Source organism: Thunnus albacares, chromosome 2, assembly GCF_914725855.1.
Source record: "Thunnus albacares chromosome 2, fThuAlb1.1, whole genome shotgun sequence".
NCBI classification, from domain to species: domain Eukaryota; kingdom Metazoa; phylum Chordata; class Actinopteri; order Scombriformes; family Scombridae; genus Thunnus; species Thunnus albacares.
Genome location: NC_058107.1, coordinates 36814079 through 36829312, shown reverse-complemented (window position 1 = coordinate 36829312; position 15234 = coordinate 36814079). Strand labels below are relative to the sequence as shown.

Genomic DNA, 15234 nt, shown 5'->3' with positions numbered 1-15234 from the left:
AAATCACTCTGCTCACTACGTCCTGGTGTTTGTTGTCCGTCAGTGTTTAATGTGTTGGTTTTTTTTGTATGATTTGTGCGTTTCTGTTTATCTTGGCTGCAAATCAGTTTTCCTGTATGAGACAATAAAGCTACTTTGAACTTTGAACTGCATGCAAATAAAGGCATAGTGCAGGTTTAATGAAAGACAAAGTACAGTAGTCCCTTACACCTGAAGGGTTTTCTACATCTCATGTATGAAACTAGAGTTCAGTGTGGTCTGAGTCATATCCTGTCTCTCAAACGCTCCACTGTGGAGTCGCTGGTTGTGGTTTCAGTCACATTCTGTAATTTTGTCAGATGCTCGATTTACAAACGAGGCGAGACAAAGAAACGTTAGAGGACGCTGACTCAAAAAGCGCCGTGGTACAAATTCTCAATTAGCTGACCAGGCACAAGTACAATGAGAAATAAAAGTAATAAACAACAGGAAGTAGACGAGTGCATAAGAAATACCGTAAGCAACAAGAAGTGCAACAATTTAAAAAAAAAAGTGCTAAAAGCGTGAAAGTTTTCACAGAAGAGCTGAGTTTTCAGATATTTCTTGAAGTGTGTTCATATGGATGAATCCCTCCTATCATGTATCACTTTATATATTGATCTTGATATATATCATATATAACACTTTTCTAAATAAGTAGACAGCATTGTAATCTCTGTTTATTTATAATCCTGTAAAGTAAATACCTGATAAATCTATCAGGTAAAAATATATTTCCGAGTGATGTTCAATCAACCTTTTTTTTCCTGTCGGTCACATCTGTGATGAATTTCCTCTGCAAGTGTCCTCATGTTCCCTTTTCATCCGGCTATTTCCTGCTGCTTTTCAATTTTTCTTTACCACCACGTTGACATCTGTGTAGTTTCCTATAAAAACTGGTAAAAGTCAAATATCAGCATTATTTGAAGAGTGTAATCCACATTAATGTCGGTGTGTCCAGTACTTTACTTTGTAGTTCTGTGAATCTTTTCAGCTTCCTCTTTAAAAAGTCTGTAAAGTCTTTAAATGTCTTAATTAAAGGTTTTAAAATAAGGCTGGAAAACATGATCTAAAATCTACAGAACATCCTAATAATTTAAAAAATATTTTCAATATTTTTAACACATGAGGGCATTTTGTTTCCTTCTTCATATTTACTGATATCATATTTATTTGTCTTTATATTTCAGTTGTTGTAAGAAAGGTTGAACTGGACTTTGGCTCAGTTGGTTCTGGTTTGTTGTAGCTGTTCTCAGTTTAATTATATGCAACACTTTATTGAATTTGGTCAATAAGAGAATTATAATGTTGGTAATTTTGAAGTTTTAGGAGCAAAGTAGTGTCTTCAATGCAAATATTAGAGGTCAGATTTCTTCAGCAGGTTAATTTGTTCACTATTGGTTGAATCCAGGTCAGATGGATTTTGTGCATTTTAATGAACACAGAGAGACTTTGTTATGTTAAATGTTCATTTCTTGTGATTTTTCTTAAAACGTTTTACTGTTTTTACAGATTTCTTTATGTGTCTAGTTTCATGTCTTAATTTTGTTTTTTGTGAGTCTAAAATGATAGAAAGTGTGTGTGTGTGTGTGTGTGTGTGTGTGTGTGTGTGTGTGTGTGTGTGTGTGTGTGTGTGTGTGCACACAGTGTTTCCTCTGACCTCTCTCTCTCTCTGTGTGTGTTTGCTGAGTAAGGAGGGAGGAAGCTCCTTGTTATCATCACTCATTTCCTCTTTTCTCCCTCCGCACACACTCTCTCTCCTCCATCCTCTCCTCTTTCTGTCCGCTCAGCTAAATCTTCCTCCTTCCTCTTCCTCCTCTCTTCCTGTGAATGAGTTTGTCTGTTCAGGTGTGTGTTTGAAGCAGCACACTGACGGTTTGGGGGGTTTTGACCGGTTGTTCATCACTGACCCTGCTTCACTTTCATTCAGTTTTTTTACACCTTCACACCCGCTGAGGTCATTTTTTTTGTTTTTTTTAGTTATTGATAATAATGATATTGCTTTGGATTATGGGTAATTTTCCAAGCGGACTCTCTGGAAGTCTGCAGAAAGTCTGTTGATTTGATCTGCAGACTTCCAGGAAAGTCTGGACGTTTGGATTCAGCATTGATGACGTAAGACAAACTGTACGAGAGGCTGATCAGAGAAACATCCACCTGCTTTCTGAATAAACACTCAGACCTTTGTTTTATTGGCTTTATCGGTCGGTTCAGACTGAAATAGCTCAACAGCTATTGGCTGGATTGCTGCTAAATTTGGTTCACACATTCACGTCCCTCTCAGGATGAATTGTGATCATTTTGGTGTTCAGAATTCAGCTGCATGTTGTTCATTTTTGTCCTAAAACAACATTCAGGAGCCCAAATGAACATTTGAAAGCTGTTTTTCTTGCTGTAATCATTCCTCCTGTTCATACTGACCATTAGATCCCTTCATAATGCACTTACAATGGAAGTGTTGGAGGACAGAAACAGTCCTCATTCTGTGCAAAAAATGTATTTAAAAGTTTATCTGAAGCTTCAGCGTCCAAATGAGTCAAATCAAGTAGATATCTTTCAACGTTTCAGTCTTTTTAGTGTCAAAGTTCCTCTTTTTGTTACTATACTTCCACCTGCAGCTCAACAGGGAAACACAACAAACTACAAACTTCAACAGGCCAATTAAAATATTTATTTAATCGTTGCCATTAAAATAGAGAAGTGTGTAGATTTCTACAACCCTGAACGCAGCTGCATATGTTTAGTTTAGTTCCTGCTTTGTGGTTAAAGATCGCTGCCTGTAACCTGCAACCAACCGACATCATTAACAGGAATCTTTTTGGTGCTAACTGAGTAAAACTCATCAGTCAGATGGCAGTAATGTGGTGATAGTCATTACTGATGGTCGGAGTGTGAAGCAGCTGGTTTCCCTGGAAGAAGCTGAGACCGTTGCTGTGATGTCACACACTGCTGATGGATCAGTTTTACCTCCAGTGTTTGTGGAGAGGCTGGCAGTTTCCTCAGGAAGCTCTGCGGTTCAGCCAGGATGGATGACACACGCTGCACTGGAGGTTTTTTTTTTTCTTCTTCTTCTTCTGTGGAATATGTTGAGTCTGCACAGCTACTGATGTGGCCGCTGCTCTGCTTCCACTTTTCTCCTCCTCCTGCTGTGAAGTGCTGCAGCTTTCTCTGACAATGTGCACGTTCAGCTGTTGTTGGATATTTAAGGGGAAGTTCAGTGTCTGTACTACTACACTGAGTCAACTTTCGATTGATAAAGTGCTTAGATAAGACATATCTTGAAGCGACTATAATCAGTAGTTTTTATAATAACAGTCTGATCCGTCAGTGTGTAATGTGTTGGTTGAACCTACAGTGACTCTGCAGCTCCTCTCGGCTTTACGGAGCTTTATAGTGAGTTTCAGTTCATTGTTTATCTGTCCGGCTGCAACTTTACTGTTCCGGTTCACTCTCAGCATCTCATAGTGTCGTTTTCGGCAGCAGCAGGCAGCTGTTTTCAGAGTTAATGTAGGTTTAAGTTTTAATGGTGCAGCCTGATTCAGCAGTTTGACAGCAGCTAGTAGTGGATCAGCTGGTATAACTCAGTCCATATCTCTGGAAATGTCTTCTTTATTTCAGCCTGACGTTAATGAGTTGGACTATTTGAGTAACTGTTTGCACCAAAACAGACAAATGTTAGTACAAATAACAAAATGCAGTGTCAGCACATCATAAACAATAAGTAGTGCAGCAAATCTATTGAATATTAAAAGATTTTTAGATGTTTGTACATAATATTGTTTCAGAAAAGCTTGTCCATTACTTCTTCTAAAAACTTGCTGGTCCTGCTTTACAGTCACTGACATATTGAATTGACGTGTGTGTGTTTGCAGTCAGAACCAGCCAGTCTACCTGCTGAAGACATCAGCACCAACTCAAACGGACCCAAACAGGATTCACTGTTTGATGACGACCCAGAGGACCTGTTCGCAGGTAAACACACAAGTTTTCCTCATATGAATCAGATTCTACAGACTCTGAACTTGTAGTAAATCTCTGGTTTCAGCCTGATGAACGTCAGCCGTCCTATAAGGCCACGTGTTCCGCTGCGTTTGTGGGTTTGTTAGTTTCATTCACAAAAAATGTTTCCTAAAGAGTGAAAAGAAGAATTTGCTGCTGTCAGAAATCAGCTGACGTGTTTCAGTAGTCGGTCATGTGACAGTCACAGAGAATATCACAGCCGACAGTAAGTGATGTTACACCGTCAGCATGATGTCGGACAGAGAAATGCAGAGTCTTAAACTTATCTGTGGTATCAATAAACGACAGACTTTTCTGTTTATTTATAAAATGTTGTCTCAGAGCTCACTGGTACCTCAGACTTTTCATCATTTTTAATTTAAAAATCTTACTTAAGTAAAAATATAGAAGTTTTAGCAGCTAAATGAATATTGATTGATAACTTCTGAAGAGCAGAGTTGACTGTGTAACAACTGAAATGAGAAATAATTTATATAAACGTTCACTGAGCACTTTATTAGGAACATCTGTGCAGTCTAATGTAATCTAACACAAAGTCTACTTTGATGAAGCTTCTACATTTTCAGTTTTTGTTGACATTGTCAGGAAGATGATAATTCTACTTTATGTTTATTATTATCTATGTATTATGTATATTATGTATGTTGGGAACACTTTTCTATATAATGTACTCCAGTAAACCACCTCAGCCACTATGACAGCTAGCTTAACTTTTAGCTTCATATCTCCTGCACAAGTGTTTGTTCACTTTGAACTGAAGGTAAAAGTGTATTTTATTTTATAATATGAAGATCTTCTTGTGTACAAATCAAATCATATTATTTAAACACCTCTCAGTGAACTTGCAGCCATGATGATGTACTGAACAGAATATTAATATTTACTATTTGTTTTACTTATATATCTTCTTTTAGTTCATTTTGATATTATACAGTTGTTTGTGAAAGTTTTTTTTTTAATTGAAAAGATGTAAACACATTATCTCTATGATATGGAAAAACAAACATTAGTGCATAGTTACTTTTTATGTGATAAATTGAAAAATAAATGTGTAAAAGTTTAGGCAACGTAAGAGCTCTGACGTCTCAGATGTCAATCAGCCCGTTAGGCCTGAGGCTTGTCAACAGTCGTCATCAGCCGCTGCAAATACTCCCGAGTCTTCAAACCTTGTGTGAACACTCAGCAAGCAGGAGTTCATCAGAGCAGCTGTTAAAGACTCTGAAAATGATCAGTTATTGATCCCCACGATGCATGTTAAAGCTACAAGATAGCAAAGTGGTTCTCGTCATAACATCCAACATTAGACGTTTGCAACGGAACATCTGCAGATGTTTGAAGCGTTTCGGAAACAAGGACTGATGAAGTTAAAACAGAAATCTTTGGACACAGTCAGTAAAGGTACGTTTGGAGAAAACACGGAGCAGCATTTCATGAAAAGAACACCTGCTAAGCATGGAGGTGGATCTATTCTCAGTTCAGTTTATGACATAAAAAGTAACTATGCATCATTGTTTGCTGAAGATATTGTGGTTTTTTTTCCATATTTGACATTTTTTCAATTTAAAAAATCACCCTAATGTCAATGGATTGTGAAACTTTTGCACACAAATGTATTTAAACTCCAAATTCAGATTAAACCGTTTATTATTTAAGTCAAACAAGTGTTTCTCCTCTTGTGGAGGAAGTTTGTTCACGACTCGTCTGATCTGAAACATTCTGTTCGTTTCTCAGAGAAAATCCTGAGAATGATTAAAAACTGATGAATGCTACTAATCCTACGTGTCACTTATCAGTCTGTCGGTACGAGTGTTTCTCTCATGATGCCCGTCGACTCTTTGATGCTTTATTGACCCTGAGAGGAACTTTTGTCCTGCAGCCAGTTAAAACATCCAGAACACACAGAGACTTAAACACACAGACTAAAGTACATAAAACACTTCCTGGGCTCGTGTGAAGATTCTCTCTCTCTCTCTCTCTCTCTCTCTCTCTCTCTCTCTCTCTCTCTCTCTCTCTCTCTCTCTCTCTCTCTCTCTCTCTCTCTCTCTCTCTCTCTCTGCCGTGTGTCTCTGTAGAGGCGACGGAGGAGGTTTCGTTGGACAGTCCGGAGAGAGAAGTGCTGCTGTCGGACGGCCCGTCGCCCGCCATCACCCCCATCACACCCCCCACCTCCGTCATCACTCCTCGCATCGGCCACGCACACGACGACATGTTCACACACTCCTCCTTCGACGAGGTGACTGCACTCAAACACACACACACACACACACACACACTCAAACACACACACACACACACACACACACAGGGTTATCATCTTATCACCATGTTACTGCCTTTGTCATGACATTATTTCTGTTAATTGCTAGAATATTATCTCATTATTATGTTGTTTTTACAGAGCTGTACTTTTTTTCACACAAGTTTCATACCTGCAGTAGTTACATTACATTCATGCTATAATTTGTGACTAATAGAGAGAGAGAAAGGTATTTTTAAATTAATATGTCATTGCTGCTGTCATGATACACAGATAAAACTTTCCTCTGTGGATAAAATCTGTGAAAAACCTTTTTCAGAACAGTTTTGTTCTGAAAAAGTTCAAAAGTTGTTTGTTCTTTTTTTTTTCTGTAGATTGAAGAAGAGGAGGGCGGCGATACGTTCGACATGCACATATCAGTGTCTGACCCTGAGAAAGTCGGTGAGTACACGCTCAGTTCGCTTCCCACTAATCCTTGAATATCCTGGGATATTATGGATTAGCATGGAATAATAGGAGATGTTTTCCAGACAAGGAAACAGAAGAGAAATACAGTTTCCGTCTTGAATTTGAAGATTTTCCTCACTCACCAGGAATATTGTCAGTGCTTCCACAAACCAAAACTACATTTCCTCTCAGCCCCCTTTCCTTCCTCTCTTCTCCCTGCAAGTGATGTTTTACACATTCATCCTCAATCCTCATCCTCATGTCTCCTCATTTCCTGTCAGCACAAACTCCGGAAGTGATGAAGTCAGACGCTGATCGCAGCCGACAGTCTGCTCAGTCACACTATTCGTCATCATACTTCCAAATTATTGTGCTTAACGGTTTATTGACACTGAAGCTCTGCAGCCTTGTGGAGCCCCCTACAGGCTCTAATGAGTCATTACAGGCCGCAGTTTAAAAGTGTTGAGCTGAACAAACAACTTAAAGATGGTTTAGCTGTTTGGATTTAAAGGATTTTAAAGCTATAAAAGTTTATCCTGATGTCGGCTGTGGAGAAAGAATGAATTAAGTGAATTTAATGGAAATCTGGCCAGTAGTTTAAAAATAAAAAATAAAATAACTGAGGCCTTTATGTGTATTTATACAGAGTACTCCACTTACCAGTATATTTGTTTATTGTTAAGAGGATGCTTTATATCTTTGAAAACATTGAAGTTAATCTTAATTTTAAAGAAAAGTCATTGTTTTCATATATCAACAATATATTAAAAATGTAAACAATTCATTTCTCACATGTCTACTTCAAAATATGGACTTGTAGTCGGGACAGTAGTCAGTTTGTGACTGATAACGTACGATCTGTCTGTCTGTTCACCAAATATAAGCATGTTATAAATGAATTGACTCTTCAGGTGGTGCAGCTGTTAATCTTGCTCGACAATCCCTTTATGTAAACATGAACAAAGTCACCAGAAGTCAGTAAATAAAACAGTTGAAACCCTCTCGACACTTTGTTGCAAGAAAAACACATTAAACCAGTTTAACCAGTTTGATATCTGAGCCGACTGTATTCCTGCTTCATCTGGCTTCGACAAAAACCAGTCGGTGTATTTATGTTTTTGGTGTGTTTAATATTGTTCAAGTAGTGAAAAAGACACGTGACAGATATTTGTGTCTTACTGCTTAATATAAATATCATCATCATTATCTTTGTGTGAGCAGGTGACGGGATGAATGCGTACATGGCCTACAAAGTGACGACCAAGGTGAGAGTTTAACCGGTCTCTCTTATTGTTGATAGTAGAACTAGTAACATTCATTCACCAAATACAGAAGAATTTGTTCCTGTGTGGAAAATAACACAACGAAAAAGTTAACAGTCACACCTGCAGACCCTTAACCCTTTAACATCCACCCTTTTTTTTATAGAATTTTCACCTATTTGGCATACCCAAATGGAAAAGCTTATAACAGGAGAACTGTAAGGTCATGATGCGAATTTATTAGGCTTCATTTGACAGGTGACATCTTCTAGTTTCTGGAAATGTGTTTGTTTAGTATGTGGCTAAAACACAAACAAAACTACATCAGTTCAAATAAGGCTCAAAAAACAATGTTTTTGGTCCTCGTCTATAATGAGTCATATTTGAATAACAATAATTAGGACATGCTTTATGCCAGAACACCATAAACCTTCTACAGACCTCTAGGTCTAACCTTATGAGCACTAGGGAGTTTTTAGTTTGTGGTGTCCCTGAACCTCTCCGATCATCTCCAATTATCCAAATTGTTGCTTTGACTCATTACTGCATGATGCTACTGCTTACAACTGGCTTCAGCTGGTTGTTGGCGACCCGGTGGATGTTAAGAGGTTAAAGGACAAGTTTGGTGATTACCTATATTTTTCTTATTGTCAACAAACCAACAATGAATTGATCTACTAACAAATGTGTGTGTATCAAAGTCTGATAGATCTTATTCCTCTGTGCCGTAGACCTCCGTTGTTGGGAAAAAAACAACCATATTGGCCTTGAAAACAGATTTTATTCAGAAAATTACATTTGAAACAGTGGAGCTTGTCTTATATTCGGGTTCTGGACGTTTTCTGTTGACAAGATTACTGATGTAACAGCGGCTCTTACAGAGAGCATTGCATTATGGGTTCTTTTTTTAGCATTAATGTTGCTAGGCTAGTGAGATTCTTCCCAGTGTGTTTATAGTAAGTCTGTTAGATTCAGTCAGGACTAAAAGTGTTCACTTATCTCAGTTTAACTTGCAGGAGTTTCTGAAGGCTCATGTAACGGGTTTTTCTGCAATGGAGGAAATAAATTCATGTCGAGTGTCTTCCGACGTCTTCTCTGCAGAAACAGACCAGAATCTGTCAAGCAGCAAAAGAATTACTGCCGTCACAGATGAGGAGAAGCTCAAACAGAACATGATTTTGACAGGATTGAGTGTGTGGATGTGACAAGACAGACAGGATGTGTGATTTACCTTCTGATTTAATGGAAGTATTTCACTTTTATGAGAGAAAAGCTTCCAGGATGAGGACTCTCTTCTCCTCAGATTAACAGTGAAACGTTCCCCAACAGGACGAGGGGCCACATGCTCAGTAGCGTCTGCCTTACACAGAACTACTCTCCAGAGACTGAAAACATGATGCTGTTATTAGTCTTTGGAGCCTTTTTTAAACAAACTAACATGTCCAAACTCTTTATAATGAAGGAACATGTGCAGCGATGTGGCTAATTTAAGTGTTTTTAATAGTTTCTGAACAACAACGGAGGAGTTAGATATATCAGGCTTTAAATACACACACAATACTTGTTAGTATATCAGAAAAATATCAAATATCGCCATAATTATCCTGTAATGACAATCAATCCAGTAGTTGTTGAGATCGTCTCAGATGGTGGAACGACATGATGACACTTTCATTTTACAAACTAGTGTGATTGAAAACTGTTGAAACATGCAGAAGGCTGTCATGTTGATGTTTTGGTGGAGATATTGGAGGTTTTCAGGCATTAATGTGAACATATGGTCCTCTACTGTTTAACATTTGAAAGCCTCTTCATGATCTTCATTTTCTGTCTTTTTTTCCTCTTTTCGTCCAGACCTCCATGTCTGTGTTTAAGCTTCAAGAGTTCTCAGTAAAAAGGCGTTTCAGTGATTTTCTGGGTCTGCACAGTAAACTGGCCTCCAAGTACCTGCACATAGGCTACATCGTCCCACCCGCGCCGGAGAAAAGCATTGTGGGTAAGTAAAGCCGGAGCCACATACTCCCTCTGCTGTACTACAGGTTATAACTGTTGCTATAGCAACACACGGGTTCCCAAACTGTGGTCCGGGGGCCGTGCAGGGGTTGTCCAGGACTCTCAAGCAAAATATGGAATATTTAATATTTGTTTAACGTTCTTTCAAAGGTTTGTTTTCTTATTGATCATTAATTAGTAACAAAATCAATACACATCCACACCTACAGACACTTAAAAGACCAAACAAGACGGTTTTATATGAAATGTAGATGATAACAAAACATTAAATGGAGAATTACAGGCAGGAAATGATATTTCAAATTTGGTTAAATAAATAAGTAAATAAATAAAATAACAATAATTCAATAAATAAGAAATAAAAAGGAAATAAGAATGAAAGATCAAACAAAACAAAATGATCCAGAGACGATCAGAAGAAGGTGAACATCTACATTTATTAATGAAATGCTCTTTACTAGATGTTGATACAATGAAAGATTGTATGAGAATAACTTTTCTTGTATATTTCATGTTAGCGGAGACAAAGAAGAGTAAATATCAGAAGATATGTGAGAACATACAGAACATAAATCCATCAGTCTCTGTCGTCCTGTCTGTTAATGAGCCTCTCGTCGTCTGCAGGGATGACCAAGGTGAAGGTGGGGAAGGAGGACCAGTCGTCCAACGAGTTTGTGGAGAAGAGGAGGTTGGCTCTGGAGAGGTATGATGAGAAGACAAATAAATAAATACATAAAACTGTAGCTGGACTTTTTCTATTTAAAGACTATTTAAAGAACCAGTTTGGTTTTTACATGTTTTGGGCTTGTGATGAGAATCAGTTTACTGTCTGTGAGACACAACAACACAGCTGACTTCTGGAAGAATCTTCTTATTTCTCCTTCATCACAACACAGCCTATATTTACTCTACAAGAGGGCTGAATCCTCATCAGTTATCCAATCAGAGCTTAACACACAGATGGCCAACACCTCCAAATAACAAAATCAATCATAAACAGCAAAAAAAACATCTCACAGTCACAAAATACCATTACAAAAGTATTAATATAGCTTAAAACCTTCAGTATGTATATGTTTAAAACTGTTAATAGAATTAAAAACATCAGAATCTTTATTAACACTCGTAAATGCAACTGTAAAAACTCTCTAATACTAAAAATCTTCATTCATTCCTATCAGATGTGTCTGAGTTGCATCACGCAGATGTGAGCAGTTTATAAATCAGTCCTCAGTGATGCATTCAAGGACTCTCTGACATCAGAGAACGAATCAAAACTGACTATTTTAACTAACATTTTCGGTGCCTCTACTGCCTCATGTGAGTCACATGCCAACTTTATTGCGTTTATTGCTTTATTTAAAAATTTCACATGACCGCACTGAAAAGCTGTACATCCGATTTTTACATCAGCACTTAAAGGCATCACACATTTTTGGATCAGATAGTGTGAAAAGAGTTTAAAAAAACTCCCAACACACACACACAAATGTAACCTAATCCACACCTGTCTGTCTGATTTGTGCACACATTCAACAATCTGTGCAAAAGAATGCAAAAGAGTTAATTACATTATATCTTATTTTAGACATTTATATGCACAGGAAGCAGTGGTGGAAGACGCATTTAAATCCTTTACTTCAGTAAAAGCAGCAACATCACAATGTAAAAATACACCATTAGAAGTAGACGTCCTGGATTTAAAATGTTTCTTTAGCTAAATTTACTTAAAGTATTAAAAGTAAAAGTGTTCGTTATGCAGCATTATGTGTTAATGTATATTGTTACAGTAGCTGGTGAAGTACAGCCGGCTGCTCAGCTCATTTTCAGGTTGTACATACATATTATGCACATTAAAAATCGTCATGTTTCTGCTTCTCAGACAGCAGAAGCTGGTTAGACTTCTGTGAGTTGTGGTTATTTTAGCCTTTAGTTACTTGCAAATGTTGAAAGTTAAACCTGATAAGATTCATTAAGAATTTCAAAAAGATTCAGATTCAATAAGTGAATTTAATAAAATGCTACGAACCCCATAAAACATGTCGACAAGAAAGAGAAACTAAATCAGAAACTTTCACTTTCTATTCTTTGTTCTGTCTTTGTGTGTGTGTGTGTGTGTGTGTGTGTTTATGTGTGTGTGTGTGTGTGTGTGTGTGTGTGTTATAGTTGTGGTAAAGATCAACCTGGTCAGAACTTTACAGGGTAAAGGTTAAACCACAAATATTAGATACATCATTATCACAACACACATGTTCCTGTATGTGTATTTATCTGTGTGTGTGTGTGTGTGTGTGTGTGTGTGTGTGTGTGTGTGTGTGTGTGTGTGTGTGTGTGTGTGTGTGTGGTGGGCGGGGCTGACATTCTAGTGCCCTTTACTGATTGACAGGAAGGTCAGCCAGAGACAGCTGATGGAGCTCAAAGCTGCAGAACTCCACGCTGATGGACACACACACACACACACACACACACACACACACACACACACACACACACATAGATGAACAAGTGTCAGGTTAATGAGGACAAAATTTACATCGGTTGATAATTTTTAAAATGTTAGCAGCAAACATTATAAGCTTGACTTTTGTTTTTCATAAACATTTTGGTGATTAAAAACCTTCTATTAATTATATATTATATATTAATCTGATGATTATTTTCCTGATTAATCGTTTGGTCTTTAAAACATCAGAAACTGTTAAAATAAAAAAAAGTCCCTCACAGTATCACAGACCCCAAAATATTCAATTAACTGTGATCTACAACAGAAGTAAAGCAACAAATTAAACTAATTGTTGCAGCTCTAAAAATAAACATATTTAATTATTATTGGTGTGTTTTGCTGAAGGCTTGTAGTTTCCTGTCCATGTGATCAGTGACTGTAAACCAACAGTTACCACACACAGACTACATGAAAAACCTAATTCAAATACAACTAATATCATGTTTTAGTGACTGTGATTTAAAATAATCAAAGGCTTATTTTAAAATTATTATACAAAGTTATTAGTTATTAACAGTAGTTATTATTCAAATTAGGGACTGTACAATTGTCTTGTTTTTGAGGAAGTTTTAACAGCTTTTCAAAATAAAAGTCCTAAGGGGGACTAAGGGTTTTTTTTTTTTTTTATTTAAGAATTTCTTCACATGTTGGGTTTTTTTCAGACTGTCAATATGCGTTTTTACACTGAATGCTCTTTAATAAACGCTGCACTGAAATCCTTAAAAATATTTTTAAAAATCGGGGAAACATTAAACTTCTAACAGCAGCCAGTCCTGTCAGAGGAAACGTTTCCCACAAAAACAAGAAGCAGAACGCTTCAGTGAAGAAAGTTTTTACTGGAAGCTGAGCGATGAGATCAGATAGCAACAGGTTGCTAAATGAGCGCTCTGTTACCATGGAGACAAGGTGCACCATCACTTTTTTCCCCCCCAACACAAAATGCTGTCCAGGCTATGCGGTCCACTGATCTGTTCATAAAAGTTAGTTTCAAATGTAAGAGTGATGGTTTCAGACTGGATTGCACAGCTCAGTGCTCCTGTTTGACTGGGTAAACTGGTTCTTTGTACAGTATTTTGTTATTTTCTTGTGTGTTTCAGGTACCTGATGAGAACAGTGAAGCATCCCGTCCTGCTGAAGGATCCTGATGTCCTGCAGTTTCTGGAGAGCTCGGAGGTAAAAAAAACAAACAAAACAAAACACAAAATGTAAGACACGTTTAATTTGAAATAATGTTCTTTCGTCAGCTCGTAAAGGAAATGCTAACAAGCTGATGCTAAGCAGGTATAATGTTTATGTTATAGTTTAGCATGCTATATTTGCTAATTAGCACTAAACACAAACTTCATTAAAGTTGCAGATATTTGGTCTAAAATATCTAAAATATTGGACAAATTAAATTGACCTGCTGGTGGTGCATCATCTGGGAACCAAGAATGTCTGTATCAAAGTTTATGCAAATCTATCAAGTAGACGTTTAGATATATCACCAGGGATGTTCACTGTTGACTGTAAATTTCATTGGAATCCATCAAGATATTTCACTAAAAGCCCTAAATATCGACCTGCTGATGGCGCTGTAGGAAATGTCAAAGGATCACCAACATCAATAGGATTCATCCTCTGGGGAACATGAATATTTGTGCAACATTTCATGACAAACCATCCAGTAGTTGTTGAGAAATTTCAGTCTGGACCAAAGTGTTGGACTGACTGACTGACACTGCTGCTAGCATGGCTATAGACAGATAACCTTCCCCACAGAAAAGGTAAAAAACTCTGTCTCAGTTTTACGATCTCTCCATTTCTTTTTCCCCCCAACAAGCAGCAAAACGTCCCGACAAGGTCAAACGAGCGAGTCGCTGCCTGCGAAGCCGAGCCTCTAAAAACTGCCTCAGGGTTTAAGGGCCCGCGGCGTTTCCTGTTTCCTCGCTTTATTGTCCACTCCGACTAAATCCTCTGTAACATTCCGTCTTGTCACCTCAACTGTCCGCCTCCCCAATCCTCCTCCTTCCCCCCCCCCGCCTCCGCCATCCACCTAACTGTCGGCGGGATTGCGTCGGGAAGGAGTCAGCAGTCGTTGGGTCCAGAATAAATGGCCTCGTGTCACTGATTTAACAGATGAATCGCTCGGACGCTTGACCGAGCGTGTCGGTCCGTCTGGCCCACTTAATGAAACACAACCAGAGGAAGGGGGGGGGGGGGGGGGGGGGGTGGGACAAATGGGACCGGGCTGCAATTGAAACCTATTTTTACCCCCCGCCTCCACTCATTTACACTCGTCCTTCCGTCGGCGACGGCCCCGGGGACCAAGCCGTCCCCCGGCTGCTGCTGCTGCTCCCGTTAAATGAGATTGGAGGGGGGGGGGGGGGGGGGGGGGGGGGCAAATGTGCTCCACTGTCAGAGGAAAACCCTGTATGTCCAGGACAAAAGTAAACTTTTCCAAAATTAAGAAAAATGAGCCTATTTTCAGATGGACGTGCAGGTGTTTTCAGAGTGACGCGATGGGGTCTGTTAAAGTTGCTCGGCACATAAAGCGGCGGCATTAAAGCTTATTGGAGCTAAAACGTGAGAGAAATTACAATCAGAGAGGAGGAGAGGAAAAAAAAAGATGGAGAGAGGAGAGATGGATGGAAAGACGGTAAAGGAAAGGAAAAGAAACAAACAGAAAAGCAAAATAAAAGTAAAAATCAAAGGAAGACAAGGGTAAAGCAAAG

The 15234-nt window shown here is 38.4% G+C and overlaps 1 protein-coding gene across 3 annotated transcripts in view; it reads left to right on the top strand.

The window, feature by feature from the left end:
- The window catches only part of snx2 (sorting nexin 2), a 33598-nt gene that overhangs the window by 4239 nt on the left and 14125 nt on the right, over positions 1-15234 (top strand). For all 3 annotated transcript variants that reach the window (XM_044333354.1, XM_044333365.1, XM_044333375.1), the window contains exons 2-8: positions 3891-3990; positions 6111-6271; positions 6670-6736; positions 7964-8007; positions 9859-10000; positions 10642-10720; positions 13618-13693. In XM_044333354.1, coding sequence (XP_044189289.1) covers positions 3891-3990; positions 6111-6271; positions 6670-6736; positions 7964-8007; positions 9859-10000; positions 10642-10720; positions 13618-13693 — 669 coding nt within the window. The remainder of the gene's footprint in view (positions 1-3890; positions 3991-6110; positions 6272-6669; positions 6737-7963; positions 8008-9858; positions 10001-10641; positions 10721-13617; positions 13694-15234) is intronic.